At 52.6% G+C, this 14,551-nt stretch overlaps 1 protein-coding gene across 1 annotated transcript in view; it reads left to right on the plus strand.

Annotated features, from left to right (window-relative positions):
* LOC309606647 (neural cell adhesion molecule 1-like) overlaps nucleotides 1-14,024 on the plus strand; it is a gene marked incomplete at its 5' end in the record, with an annotated part of 28,411 nt that extends 14,387 nt beyond the window's left edge. Inside the window, 5 exon segments of the mRNA XM_082343940.1 lie at nucleotides 7,744-7,951; nucleotides 9,159-9,275; nucleotides 10,265-10,690; nucleotides 10,692-11,072; nucleotides 12,520-14,024. Coding sequence (XP_082200066.1) covers nucleotides 7,744-7,951; nucleotides 9,159-9,275; nucleotides 10,265-10,690; nucleotides 10,692-11,072; nucleotides 12,520-12,640 — 1,253 coding nt within the window. The 3' untranslated portion in view covers nucleotides 12,641-14,024.
* Between the last annotated feature and the right edge of the window lie 527 nt (nucleotides 14,025-14,551).

Raw genomic sequence — 14,551 nt, forward strand, 5'->3', positions numbered from 1 at the left:
TACCCCAATGTGTAAAAAGCTCTAGAGACTAGAAGGCCGTGGGGAGACTCCTGACTGCATCTTAGAGACCTCCCCTTATCAAAGGTAACACTTTCCTAATCAGACTCCTGTATTTGCCTGTGGAGGCTTCTGTTCTCTCACTTTAATTTCATTTGCTCCCTGACCCCTAACCCCTGAATTCACCCTGCTGTGCTGCTTCTGGCCTTGCTGAGCTTCGGAACTGGCCTTATGGTGATAATACCGCACTGAACTCTTCTCTAACCTTTGTCAGTTTAATTTACAAAGTTGAATTAACCTTTGATTCGTGCATTTTCTATATTTGACCTTTTTTTTTCTTTTTATCTATTTTTTTTTTCTCTGTTTCTATCTCTTCCTTCTCTTTCCTCCTCCCCCCTCCCCTTCCTGTGTCTGTCATCACACATATCACCTTGGACGTCACTGGGACATCCCCACTGCCACATTTGTTTTTAAACAACCACATTCTCTCTGGGGACCCATTGCTTGGCACCTGCAGCGACCTTGGGAGGCTCCTCCGCGTCCTACACCTTTGTCTCATTGCTTTTCTCTGCAGTGACTCTTCTCTTGCTCTGTTAGGGACTTGAATGCCAAAAAACTAAATTTGCCTAAAAGCCCAGTTCCTATGACAATGATCAGTGCCCCCTTTGGAAGAATCTGTCAGGACTGCCATGGCCACACCACCAAGCTCTCTGTGGAAGAGGAAGGTTTGGCAATTGGAAAAAGCTGGACCTCCGGACTTACTACCCTTCACAGATACTCTTGTGCCACTTCATAAGGAGTTTGCCCCCTTTTTCATAGCAGTATAAAAATGTTTGAGAGCTCTTCTCTTTAAACTCTCTCTCTCTATATATATATATTTAAAAAACAACAAAAAACCATTACACTAGGTTTACAGAAAAGTTTCTGCACATCTGCTACTGGTTGCATTTTTGGTTCTTACCTGAAAATGATGTAGCAGAGAAGGATTTCTAAGTACTCTCTAAAGCTTGCATCAGATTGTTAAAGTCACCCCATGTCCCCATTGTAACCCTGTGCTCCTCTGCTGCCCTTCAATAAGTAGTTGGCTTCGCTTGCATTTAAGTGCCCCTGGTAAGCCCGCTGCGATTCACCGGAGCATTTTGCTGGCATGATGGGCAAAGTAAGTCACCCTGTTGCCCATGCAGCGGAAGAACTCGGATTTGTTGAGTATTTTCTGGGGCTGATCCAACATCCTGGGAGGCACTTTGGTCCTGGTAGTATAACCAGCACCCGACGCTGGCTCTGTGAACAGGGCCACCCTAGGACGTGCCCAGCACCTGTGGGCTCTGGAAGGTGCGTGTCTCCCAGTCAGGGTGATACTTGCTGCATGGCTACAGATCAGCCACAGACCTCGTGTCTTGGTGGATGTGGCCCAACTGTGACCCACATTATCGCGTAAGCATCAGTCCCCCAGGTTGGAAGCATCCACTGTGAGCCTGGCGCGAGTTGCGCCCCCCTCCCCACACGTGCTCAGTAGAGCGCAAGGCAGGGCCAGCCCGGAGTGCCCATAAATTGGAACCCAGCCAGCCTGTCATACTGCCCGAGTGCCCTGACCCCCTGTCGGTCAGTGGCTTCAGTGGCATTTTAAAAATTCTTGTGGAAGCCAGCTTCCCCTCTGCTGTTGGGGGTACCCCACGACATGCCCAGGAGAGGAGGTGAGGTGCGTTTGTTGAAGTTCCCCGTAGAGACTCGGGTGAATCCTGCTCAGGGGCGTCAGTGTCTGAGCTCGGGGGTACCTTCTCCTGAATAAAAACTGCCCCCTCCGTTGTGGTCACATATCATTCCACATATCTCATCTCTGAGCATCTCCACAGAAGTTTGATCTTTGTTCTTTTTGGTTTCTTTACTTTTTGGTTCTGTTGTTATTTTTTAATGTTCAAAGACGAGCCTTTCTCTTTGGGAATCCAAATGATCCTATGGTCTGCAGGACAGAGCTGCCTGTGTCAGTGGGCACAGGCCCGTGTCCCCAGTGCTGGCAGTTTAGAGGGTCAGGTACACACACCAGAGGCCACAGGCTACCCAACAGCTCAGCCAGGCAGCGCCTGTCGCCCCAGCCCCGTTGGCCTCCAGCCCCGCCATGAACCTGTCCCCCGGGATCCCCGATCTCCCGTCCCACCATGGCAGCAGGAGCAGACACGGTTCTTAGGCACAAGGCAGAGTATCAAGAAGAGGCCCATGGTGCCTCCGGGCCTGGCGTAGAATCCCAGGGCCATTAGGAGGGCAAAGGAGGGAGAGGTGGTCTTCACGCAGGTCACCCGTCACTGTCGCCTGACTCCCGGCAGGCTCTTGGTATCATCTTCAGCAGAAGTTGCATATTAACCCAGGAGGGCCCATCTCAGAGGTCTGCCCCACCCTGGTCCCAGTCCCATAGGCAAGGGCCTATGTCTGTGTTTCTGAAGATCTGGCCCAAAGTGTGGGGAGGCCTGACATCCATGACCCTGTCCCCTCAGCTCATTCTGGGCCAAGCAGGCCTCAGCTGAAGAAACTTTGGGGTCATTGCATTGGCCCCATTCAGACAGGCCCATGGTTTGTAAGGGATGCCCTTCGGGAGACAGCATTCAGGCACGCCCGCTCCCACCGGACACTGAGTTCTCTCATGGTGGCTGCAGCCCTCAGCCCTGCCGGGAACCCCTAAGATAGGCCCTGAAGGAGGGAACGCTCGCTGCCCCGCTCAGCCGCCCTGCCCCTGCGCCCTGTCTCAGTGCTGCCCAGTCTCGACACGCCACAGGGCTTCTCTGCTCGTTTTTTGGAATATTTATACGGCAGGTTTGGATCACATTTTTCTACTAATAAGAATGCTAACGTTATGTAGATAATCAGCGAGGCCTTGATGAAGTTTACACCTTTGCATTATTAAAGGAAATAACAGTTCATGTGAACTCACCAGCGTGTTTGGATTTTATTTGATAGTTGTGTATCCTACAAAGTGCCAAAATCCCTTTGCCTCCACCTCACAGGTACCTGGATTACTTTGATTGCCCCAGAGAGCCCTTTAAATTGGACCCCAAACTCGTAGCTTGCTGAGTGGAGTTCTAGCCAAAGGAATCGCTTTCCCTTCCTCATGAGGAGTGATGCAGTTTTCTTAGCTCTCCTAAGAGCTGTTGTGTGTCACCGCCTCCTTGGACTTTCCCCAGCAGACAGGGCGAGGGGAAAGTGCCTTTGCAGAGCCAGAAGGTGGTCACTTTGGGATCAGGGGCACACTCTGGGCCACCAGAACCACAACTCTGTTGCAAGTTTTCCTGATTGCACGGCTCTCTTCATGACTTCATATCAGAGGCTTCACAGAGTGACGTGGTGACAGAGAGAATCTAAGAGAAGGGTCTCATTGGCAAGCCCTATTCTGTTTATAATCACACTTAGTTGGATGCCTCCTGAAAGCCCCAAGACCAGCCGTCTATTCAGCAGATTCCAGGAAGGAACAAGCAGACGAGTGAACCAGAACCTCAGCTTAATGGTTCCGAGAGTCGGAGGCAGGAGGGGGCACTTCTGCACCGCTGTCCCGTGACACAGTGACTCGGGCCTCCTCAACTGCAAGGTGGGAGATGTCTTCCCATTTTGAGGCATTTATGAGCGTAGGCACTTGTAGGTCTCAGTCTTGGGCAAGCCGGGTGTTCAGTGCCGACACCTCCCAGACCAGGAACCACAGAGGATGGGCAGCCCCAGCTTCGTAACCCCACCGTTTAGCGCAGCTCGAAGCCCAGAGGTTGTGGAGGAGCTGCTCCCAAGAAGCACTCTAGGTATGCAGGTGTGCAGTTGGGGTAGCCAGGAGAGGTCAGGGGAAGGTCATGCAAAGATAGACCCCGAAGTTGTTTTCTTTTCCTTTTGTAAAATGTTAAGCAGGATGCAGGAGATAACCTTTGTCCTTCTAGTTTCCTGGACTAAACAATTCTGTAACAGCCACCAAGAAGTAATGAATGCTGGCTTGACTTCGATACCCTTTCATTTGCATCCGGTGTTTCCTTTATTTACAGTTTTTTGTAAAAGCTCCGCACATCCTTTCTCCAGCTTGAGGGGTACCTCACTTCCTGTGGAAGTCTAGACTCTTAATGGTGAACTGGGTGGTCCCTTGGGGATAAGTCTTTGCTCTCTCTCCATCCATCCAGTACATCAGTTAGGTCAGGGCCACCAGGTAAGACTGCACAACTCATCCTTGGGTGGGGAGTCATAGGAACAGCTGTTACTCATTGTAATGCAGGCAGAAAACTTAGAAACAGTGGTCCTCAAAGTCTGGGGTGCATAAGAGAATCACTGGGGTGCTCCATCAAATCCTGAGCCTGAGCCTCACCCCCAGAGATTCTGACTTGGTGGAATGGGGGAACCCCAGAATCTGAATTCTTAACAGAGCACCCCAGGAATTCTGCTGCAGGTGGAGAAACATTATGCTAAAAAGTATTTATTTTTCAACTAAAGATAAAATTGTAAGAATCAATGAATAAAGATGGGACCTACCAATTGTCTTGCAGGAAAAAGTCCTGCTCAGTACACACTGTGGAGGACATGGACATTAGGGAATCTGTACCCTGTGCTGGGGACTGTAGGACATCTCACATGCAATGACAGGCTCTTAGAGTTGAAGAGGACCTGAAGACATCCTCTATCCTAGGCTCTTGCCAGTGCAGGAAACTCATCCAGAGCATTACGGTATCCCGGCCAAGGGATTTTCCAGCCTCTGCTTGAATGCCTCTGGCAACAGGGAGCTCTTCCAAGGCAGCTCACACCACACTTAAATAGTTCTTGTGTGTTAGTTCTGTCTCATGTGAGTTCAAGTTTGCCTCCTACCTCCATAGTTGCCATCCATTAGGGACACTGAATAAGACTACTTCCTTCTCGTGACACACCTTTAAATATTTGGAGACAGTGTTCTTATCTCCAAGGCTAAACACTGTTCCTTTGTTCAACAAATATTCTTTGAACGTTTCTTATAAGTTGGGTTGTCCTAGATGCTGGGGAGACAAGAGACAGACAGGGTACCTGCCAGGATATTCTAGAGGGCGGGGCAGCCAGATAAAAAGCATGTCAATGAACAGAAAATGGCAGATAGTGGTAAGAAGAGAATAAAACAGAGTAATGTGGTAGGTACTGGGTAGAGGTGCCTGAGTAGATAAAGAGATCGGGGCAGGGGAGGGGGGAACCTCTGCAAGAAGGTGACATTTGAGCTGAACCTGCAGGATAACAAAGAGCCACCACAAGGTGACGGGGCTGGAGGGTTCCAGGCAAGGCGTCAGCCAGGCGCTCTGACAGGAACGGGCTGGGCGTGGTGAGCAGATAGAATGGAGGCGCTCCCAGCTGGAGCACAGGGGTGGGGGGCGGGGCTCAGTGCCCTGAGTTATGATGCTCAGAGGAGTGGGAGAGTCCACAGCACGTGTAGCACCTTTTAGACTAAGGGAAAGAATTTGAATTTTCTATCAAATGAGAGAGAAGACCATTGCCCTACCTTCTGTTTTCTATCAGTCTTGTTGCCCTCCTGGCCCTTGGAGGTGTTGGCCTTGGCCTTCAGAGCAGTGCAGCCCTCTGATGGGTCTGCTGAGCCCAGAGCACAGGTGGATAACGGCTGCTTCTCCCACATGGAGCAGCTTTGCAGTGGTTTATTTTTCTTCCTTAGAGACACGACTAGTTCCCTAAAACCATATTTATGCATAAACCTCAGAACATGGTGTTAGTGCCTTTGAGTCCAAAAATACAGACGTTCTTTCCCCACAGAAATACCTTAGGCTCCTTCTGCAGGAAGTAGACACTTAACACCTATTGGGTACGGGTGTCAGGTGGCCTCCAGCCCTGAGTCATGGGATGGGGAGGAAGCCCAAGGCCGTATTTCTTCCCTGTTCAGGGAAGCAGCTTTGGTATTCTGAAGACCAGGAAGGCCTGCATGTCTTTCTTTGCTTTTGTGTGTGCATGTGTGAGCACCACGGGGAAGCAGAGTGGACGGTGTGCTACTGGGGAGAAGACCGGCTCTAGCTGAACGCAGGGACCCGTGGCCGGTTTCCTGCCGCCAAAGGCCAGAGACAGAGTGGCCAGAGCTGGGTCCTCTGAGCATGGAGCCCGTTGCCAGACTCGGGCCTTCCTGGGGAACAGGCTGTGTCTTCAGTGTGGGGTTGAAAGGGACCAGTGGGGGAGCCTGAGGAGGGGCTGGGAAGCAAGAACAAGGTCCCAAGGAGCCAAAAATGAATATTCAAGATCCTAGGAGGCTCCTGCGGCACAGGCCCAGCTGAGCCCTGGGTGCCAGGAATTAGGTTGTGAGTGGTCGTCTCTTATGTGCTGGCCGGTGGCCTATACCATGAATTGAAGTTAGAAATAAGGGCCATCAGAATAGGACAGCAGTTGAAGGAGCCCCGCCATGCCTGAGCAGGGCCCCTGGGACACACAGAGGGCCTCCCAGGAGCACAAACCACAGGGAGACAGAGTGTGTGGCCCATCTCTGTCACCTTGGGTTACCTGTTCTTTCCATTATTTGGCACGTGATGTGGCCAGAGGCCCCTGGGCCTGGCCCAGATTCAGCAAAGGCCCAGTGAGACCCAGGTTGTGTTGGCCACAGTTCCTGCCTCCAGTCAACAGGCCTGGGTGACCCCAGTGGGTCCGGAGGACACAGGAAGCTTCAGACAAGGTCTGGTGGTGTGATGGGGCTGGCCCTTCTGGAACCCTGTCCTTCCAGAAGAAGAAAAATGAAGCAGCGTACCCACTTTTCAGCCTGGGGTCATGGTTTCCACACTGGCTTCCACAGAGCTCCGCATGGGTCCTTGCTTCCCCCAGCACAGCCTTTCGCCTCCCAGATGCTGGTGGGAATCACCAAGCGGTCAGGGGTCCACCGCAGGCACCTAGCACCCATCACGAGGGGGCCCGATGGAGCCAAGCCTGGGGTCCTTCTGTGATACCATCAATAGCCCAGGGCCCCCAGGGGATTCTAGATGGACACCAGGGAGTAAGACACAGAGGTTGAGTCATTCAAGTGAGTCCAGCTAGAGCGAGGATGCTGGGTGCTGCTCAAAGGTGAGAATGTGTGTCCGTCTGTGGTAGGCACGTGTCCTGTGTGAGTGAGCCTGTTGTGCGTGCGTACGTGCATCTCTGGATGAGTCGGCTGGGTTTCCTGAAATCTGATCCAAGTGTGCCTGGCTCCCAGATGGTGAGTATTCCCAGACCTTCCACCTTGTCCTCTGGGCCTGGCGAGGCCCCCATATCTCCAGAGTAAGTGAGCTTCATTCGTCTTCCTGGTGCAATGAAGAAGGATGTGGTCCAAAGTCGGGATCCTCTGGAGCGGCTCCTAAAGAGGGGGAAGGAAGCGCGGAGGTGCACGGGGCATCTTGTTGTGCCTGACGTCACCACAAGCCCAAAGGAAGCCCTGGGAACCCTCTGTCGCCCCATCTGGGACCCTGTCCCTGGCAGCTCCCAGGGCTCACGGGGAGACCAGCTGAGTGTGGGTTGACAGCAGGGATGGAGACACAGTGCCCAGTCTCCTCCTGACTTGTGGGTGCCTTGTGCCCTTGTCCCCTGGTCTATGAGAGGAGGCTGCCATCCCTCCCTCTTGAAGATAGAAAGAGACCCTGTTGTCTCAACACCTGGGGGTAGAAAGGCCCCAGGGAAAGTATCACTCTGAACACAGATGCCACAGCCGTCCTGTGGGCTCTACCCCACCCTCAGGGCTGTTGCTCGGCAGGTCCAGGTCTGCATCTCAGTGTACTAACCAACACCATCCCTCTCTCCCTCCCCACCAAGCCAACGGCAGCCCCACCTCAGGCCTGAGCATGGGCGCCACCGTGGGCATCCTCGTCGTCACCTTCGTCCTGCTCCTGGTGGTCGTGGACGTCACCTGCTACTTCCTGAACAAGTGTGGCCTGCTCATGTGCATCGCCGTCAACCTGTGCGGAAAAGCCGGGCCTGGAGCCAAGGGCAAGGACATGGAGGAGGGCAAAGCCGCCTTCTCGTGAGTGCAGACCCGCCCGCTGCTGCGGAGTGCTAGACTCTGCCCCGGCCTGGGACCCAGCAAGGGAGCCACCTCAAGCTTCCCCATTGGAAACCCCGAGGGGAGCAGAGCATTAGAGAACTGTCTCTCAGAGCAGGGTCTTCAGGGGTACCTGTTTAAAAAGCAGACACCTGGACCCAACCCCACAACTAGAATCGCATAGACGTTTGAAATCCCTGCGTAGGTCAAAATGAGGGGAATTGTCAGAGCTAAGCCTGGAGGGGAGCTACCAGGGAGGAGTCAGCATTTGAGAGACACACTTGCCTTGCTGCCGTTCATGCATCCATCATTCAACAAATATTTATGGCGCAGCCGCTACGGGCACGGCGCCATCCCCAGGCGTTAGGGGACAGCAGTGAACAAAGCAGATGAAAATACCTGTCCTCCTGGAGGACGATCCAGCGTCCTCCTGGAGGATGTGCTCCAGCATCTGTGGAGAAACAGATCCTGAGCCAAATAGCAGGAACCTTCACAAACTGTCACTGGGTGGGGCTGAGGTGGAGCAAGGCGAGAAGGGACGGAGCAAGGAAATAAGTTGTTAGCACCACCCCATGCCAGGCACTGTATATACATATACATACATCATATACTTATACATGTATGTACATGCATATACACATACGTATACATGTTTTACTTACATATACGTATAGCTATACTTATACACGTATGTACTTACATATACGTATACACTTACAGGTATACATACATCATATACTTACACGTATACATACGTACATATACGTACACGTATACTTATATATACATCATATACTTATCCGTGTTCGTACTTACGTATACACATACACACACGCGTACATACTTACGTGTATACGAATATAGATGACTTGAGCACTGAACTGTACCAGGCACTGTGCTAAGCACTTTATATCCATTATCTCAGTTAATGTTCATAACGTCTAGGCAAGGTAGAAACTGTTATTTGCCCCATTTTCCAGGTGAGGAAACGGAGGTATGGGTGAGCAGGTCACACAGCTAGCGAGAGCGGGGGCTGAGATGCCGCACTTGACTCTGGTTCTGGATCCCACTGCCCCCCCACCCCCCAGCCTCGGGCCAGGCACAGGTGCCTGAGCTGTAGCTGGCTTCCCCGGGAGCCCCCTGCATCCCCCAGCTCCCTGGGATGGAGCCAGCAGAGCTGTCTCCACAGGAAAGATGAGTCCAAGGAACCCATCGTGGAGGTGCGAACTGAGGAGGAGCGGACCCCAAAACACGATGGAGGGAAACACACAGAGCCCAACGAGACCACGCCGCTGACGGAGCCCGAGTACGTGGGCGGGTCGGGCTGCCACCTCCTCAACAGAGCCTCACACCCACCGCATCACCCTACGCACAGCTCCATGCTTCCCACCCACGGCTCCCCGCCGAGCATGGCAGGCCAGAATTCTGGAGTGCTGGGCCAGGAGCGCCTGACCCCACTCTCTCCCTAGACACGAGGCATTCTTGATTCTACCTGGGTGGCTGTGGATGCCTTAAAGCCTCCGTGCGTACGTGGGATCCCTAGACCCTGTGCCCAGGTCACACACACATTCTGGAAATGGCTTAAGGAGACAAAACTTCATTGAGAGAGGCTGAGCTTAGCAGATTCTGTTTAGGATTTCCAAGAATTCTAGGGTTTTCTGCATTCTTCCTAAAAGGGCAAGGGAAGCTGGGGCCCTGGTAAAAGCTCCCTGGTTCTCCTGGTCTCGGAAGCCTTGGGGACCCTCGGTCAGAAGCCACATCCAGCTGTGATGGTAATGACCACGTGGGTATCATGGGTCCTGTGGGTTTGAAGGAAATGGAGTTTCATGGAAGCACAAAATCTCTGGCTGGACCACCCACAGCCCTGAGGGACCACGTGGAGCCCTCTTCGTCTCTGGAGCAGGTGGGCCCAATTCCCCAGGGACCTATGACGCCTGCGGTGGTGGACGCTGAGCTCCAGCTGGCCTCTCCCTGAGTCGAGATGCAGGCAGGGGTCCGAAAGGGCCGCCAGGGCCGTAGGGAAGGGAGCCCCGTGCAGATCGGGAGGGGAGTCAGCAGGGAGGAAGGTGACAGGCCCTGTTAGACTGCCGAGTTCTCTGTTGTCTCCTGTGTCCTCTTCTGCCCGCCTGGGCGTGTGCTTCCTCTCACGTCCTCCTCTCTCTGTGGGCCTGTGTCCATGCCTGTGCGTGCCCCGCATGCCAGCCCCCGGCCCCCGCCTTGGCCTCCGCCCTTCCCGGCTTCTCTGTCCATCTCAGCTTCATCGTCTATCTCTTCTACGTCCTGTCCTCCCCACAGGCTGCCTGCTGACACCACAGCCACTGTGGAGGACATGCTGCCTTCTGTCACCACCGTCACCGCTAACTCTGACACTATCACCGAAACCTTTGCTACTGCTCAGAAGAGCCCCACCAGTGAGACCACCACCCTCACCTCCAGTATCGCCCCCGTGGCCACGGCCACCCCTGATTCAAACTCTGTGCCCACCGGCCAGGCCACCCCTTCCAAGGGGCCCGGCGCCGCCGCCACCTCCCCGCCCCCAGCCTCAGCCCCCAAGGTCGCCCCCCTCGTTGACCTGAGCGACCCCCCGACCTCAGCCCCCGCCGCCAGCAACCTGTCCTCTAGCGTCCTGGCAAACCAGGGGGCCGTGCTCAGCCCCAGCGCCCCTGTCAGTGCAGGCGAGGCCCCCAAGGCCCCTCCGGCCAGCAAGCCGGTCCCCCCCCCTGGCCGGGGCAGCCAGTCCCCTAGCGGTGGCACCGACGACCCCCACCCCAGAAGCCCCCCAGGCCAAGCAGGAGGCTCCCGGCACCAAAGGTCCGGACCCTGAGCCCACCCAGCCCGGCACCGCGAAGAGCCCAGCCGAGGCAGCCAGGGCCCTCGCCAGCCCGAAGAGCGAGGCGGCCTCCATCAGCACCACAAACCCTGCCCAGGGCGAGGACTTTAAAATGGATGAAGGGAACTTCAAGACCCCAGATATTGACCTTGCAAAGGATGTTTTTGCAGCCCTGGGCTCTCCTGCTCCCGCCGCCGGGGCCAGTGGACAAGCCCCTGAACTTGCTCCTTCCACGGCCGACGGCGCCGTTCCTCCTGCGCCAGCCAAGACCGAGTACGGCCTCTCTCTGTCCACTGTCGTCGGGGGGTGTCCCGTGGTGGTGTGCGTTTGTGCTGTGTCCTCCCTGTTAGATGTGTCTTCAGCCTACTCCAGAGCTTCTCCGAGGCGACTGTCAGCCAGGGGCTGGGCCGAGGCAGAGCGTGGGCACAGGCAGCAGGCCCGGCAGGCAGCCGCCTGCTGACTAATTAGGCCACGTTAATTAGGTTTTATCCTTATCGTCCTAGCAGTGGCGTCTGTCGTCCCTGCAGGAGCCTTTGCATTCGGGCCACGGATGAGCGTAGCTTGGGAAGTGAGCTAAAGGAGGTCAAGGTGCCCTGATCGGCCACCCTGGGGCCCGCAGGCAGTGTGTCATCCAGGGCAAGGCCGAGTCCCCAGCAGAATGGCACGGGTATTCGGGAAGTAAGGAGGCAGACCCTGAGTCTCGTGTGGGGAGAGGCTCTGTGTGGTCCAGAAGGCCCCATCACACTCCAACCGACACGCCCACCCTTGCTTCTCCTGCCCTTGAGTGACTGGGAAGACGCAGAGCTCCCAAGCACTGAGTGACCGCTGGGTCTTCCAAGTTCGAGGCCAGGTCCTTCAGCTTACAGGTTTCTTCAGTGTGAGGCCAAAATGCAGGGGCACCAGCTGGGGCTGGGGTCTGAGTCTGCTCTGGTGCGTCCTTAAACCAGATTCTCATTCTTGGGACTGATAGAGGCAGAGTCAGACAGAGGCTTTTATAGAGGCTCCTGTGGCTGCTCCCAGATAAGCGGAGGTGCTGCCACCAAGAGCAGCAAGGGGACCCTCACCAGGAGCCCCGAATCTGTCAGAAAATAAAAGGACAGCCCCGCCCACTCCACCCCACTCAGCTCCCCTGCAGGCCGGCAGCCCACTCTGGCCTCTCACCCGACTCCCATGGAAAGCTGCCTCAGTAACAGAGCATTTTCTTACCCTGCCCGGGCAAGCCATAGAGGCATCACCAGGAAAGGCAGAGCACAGAGGTGGGGGGGCGAGGACAGGCAAGAACAGGTGGTTTGCAGAGGGCCCTCCGGAATCAGTACCAGGGAGCCCAACATACATGATTCATACCAAGCTGGGCCGCTGCAGCCATGCAGGGTGAGGAAAAGGCTGCAACCTGCTGCACTTGCACCACCCCAGGTAAAGCTGGAGGCCCTGCATCAGATTAGGGCCGGAACGGCTCCTTCCGCTGATTCAGAGGTTCTCCACTTTGGCTGCAAGTTAGAACGACTTGGGTGCTTTTAAAAGTCACCACGTTCAGACCAATTAAATCAGGATTTCTGGGGACACAGCCCAGGCATCAGTGATTTTTAGAGATGCCAGGTGATCCTGATGTGCAGCTGAGTTTGGAGACCAGTGCTCTAACTGGAGCCCCCTTTGAGGAACTGGCCAGAGGGTCCGTTACTGCAGACCGTGGTCTCAGTGCTGTTTTCCTGATTCTCCGCAGGAAGGGTCCTGTAGAAGCAAAGCCGGAGTGCCAGGAGACAGAAACGAAGCCAGCGCCAGCCGAAGTCAAGACGGTCCCCAACGATGCCACACAAACAAAGGAGAACGAGAGCAAAGCATGATGGGTGACGAGACACCAGCAAAGATCAAAATAAAAAGTGACACGACAGCTTCACCAGAGCATCTCCAATATCTCATACACACACACACACACACACACGTCTCATTCCTCTAGTGTCTTTTGCCTTTAAAACAAAAAAAAAAACTAAGCAGATCAACGTGGGATCTCCTTTTTGTAGATTTGTAGAAAGGGTTCCTTTGTTGCGCACTCACTTGTAAGAAAATGAGACAAAAAGGTGAAACCCACAGCCAAACTAGGACTCTCCATTCCCTGAAACCATTTAAAAATCAAACAAAAGGACCCCAAATTAAGAATCTAGGAAGCTCAGAAAAAAAAAAAACTCTAGGTTCAGGAAGACCACACTTGGTGTTGCCCAACTGGCACAGACCAGGTTCAGAGAAATACTTCCAGACACTAAGACTAACCGAATGAACGAAGTCCAAGTTTATTTTTATACTTTCAGTCAAGTTTGAACTCTGTAAAACCTCATAAATAAGTTATAATTTCTGTTCACTTTGTATTTGTTCAGTATGCAAAGTGTGTCACCCTTTCTAGCTGAATTCAATTCCCACATAGACTCTTGTTTTGTAGGAAGAATGCCAAATTGCAGCTTCTGGGGGTAGATCTCAATTTGCAGTATTCGGATTTCTTTTCCTTTCCTTTTCTTTTTCCTTCTTTTTTTTCACCTTTCTGCCAACTTTGCTTTCCTGTGTTTACAAGTTGACAAATGTTTGACTTCAGTTGTGTTTCAATGTCCATGTAAAATAGCTGCCTTTTCTTTAAGTTACAAGTACTGCCTAGGGGTGTAGGATCATCACAGGACAGCTTCATGAAATCTGATTGTTTACAGTGGCTCTTCCCCCCTTTCTGATTTGAAATTTTTGCCTGTGTGCGACTCAGGTGAAAATCCATCTCGTTCTGGAATGGTTTTGCTTTCGGGTTTTCTGTTCTTTTTTGTTTCCTAGGGGGTTAGACCACTTCTGATTAGCTACCACCTGCCTGTATCTGTGAAAAGGATCTGCTCCCCAGGCATCTCTGTCCTTCCTTTTGAAGGACTCTTAGGCTTTGTTGAATGAAGCAGAGAAGATTGTATAGTTGGGGCTGGTCTTGGTGAACACACATTTTTACCCCAAACATCCCCTTTTTTGTAGAAAGCCAAATAAAATATATACGTACAATTTCCTTTAGAGCCCAGAATCTAGAGTTGAGCGGAAGAGCATGTGTGCTTCAGGGAATTAGTGTCTTTTTTTGGAAGTCTGTTGAAGTAAAATAACATCGGCCTTCTGTTCACTTAGGCAGCATTTGTAGAAACAAAAGAGAAAAAAAAAAAAAAAACCAACCTGCTGTCTGGAGTCATAACACAACTTTCCTGGATTGGAAACCAAGTAGGGGAACAAAAAATACAGAAACTTTAAGGGGGATGGGAGGGGGGAGAAGGGAAAAGCCAGCCCTTTGTATAGAAATTTTGCTTTTTTTTCCTCATTCTACTTTAGAACTGCAAGCTTGCACACTGTGGATGCGTGAATATTTTAGTGTGAAACGTGTTTTTGTCATAGTATTGAAATAAAACTTCAACATAGTTTGGTTGTGGAAGGTATAGCAGATAGTTCAGAAAAAAATATTCAGGAAACAAAAATAAATCTTAAAAGGAACTGAAGCCTTTAAACAGAGAAAATGAAGTAAAAGCGATTGTGATAATGAAGATGATGGTAAGTCAACAGAAATCAGCACTCTGCAGGTACCTTTCCCAAGGTACAAAACAGCAAGAGGTTAGGGTAGCAAGACTTCCCCTGAGTCTGTTCTGTGGGCCACACTCCCCAGTGTTCTGACACTTCTGCAGACTAATCAGTGGCGCTATGCTAGATAATCATATCAAACTGTGAAAAATAATGGTCTTGTCATTTGCTCAATG

The sequence above is a fragment of the Balaenoptera borealis genome, assembly GCF_965194805.1.
Source record: "Balaenoptera borealis genome assembly, chromosome: 11".
Classification (NCBI taxonomy): Eukaryota; Metazoa; Chordata; class Mammalia; order Artiodactyla; family Balaenopteridae; genus Balaenoptera; species Balaenoptera borealis.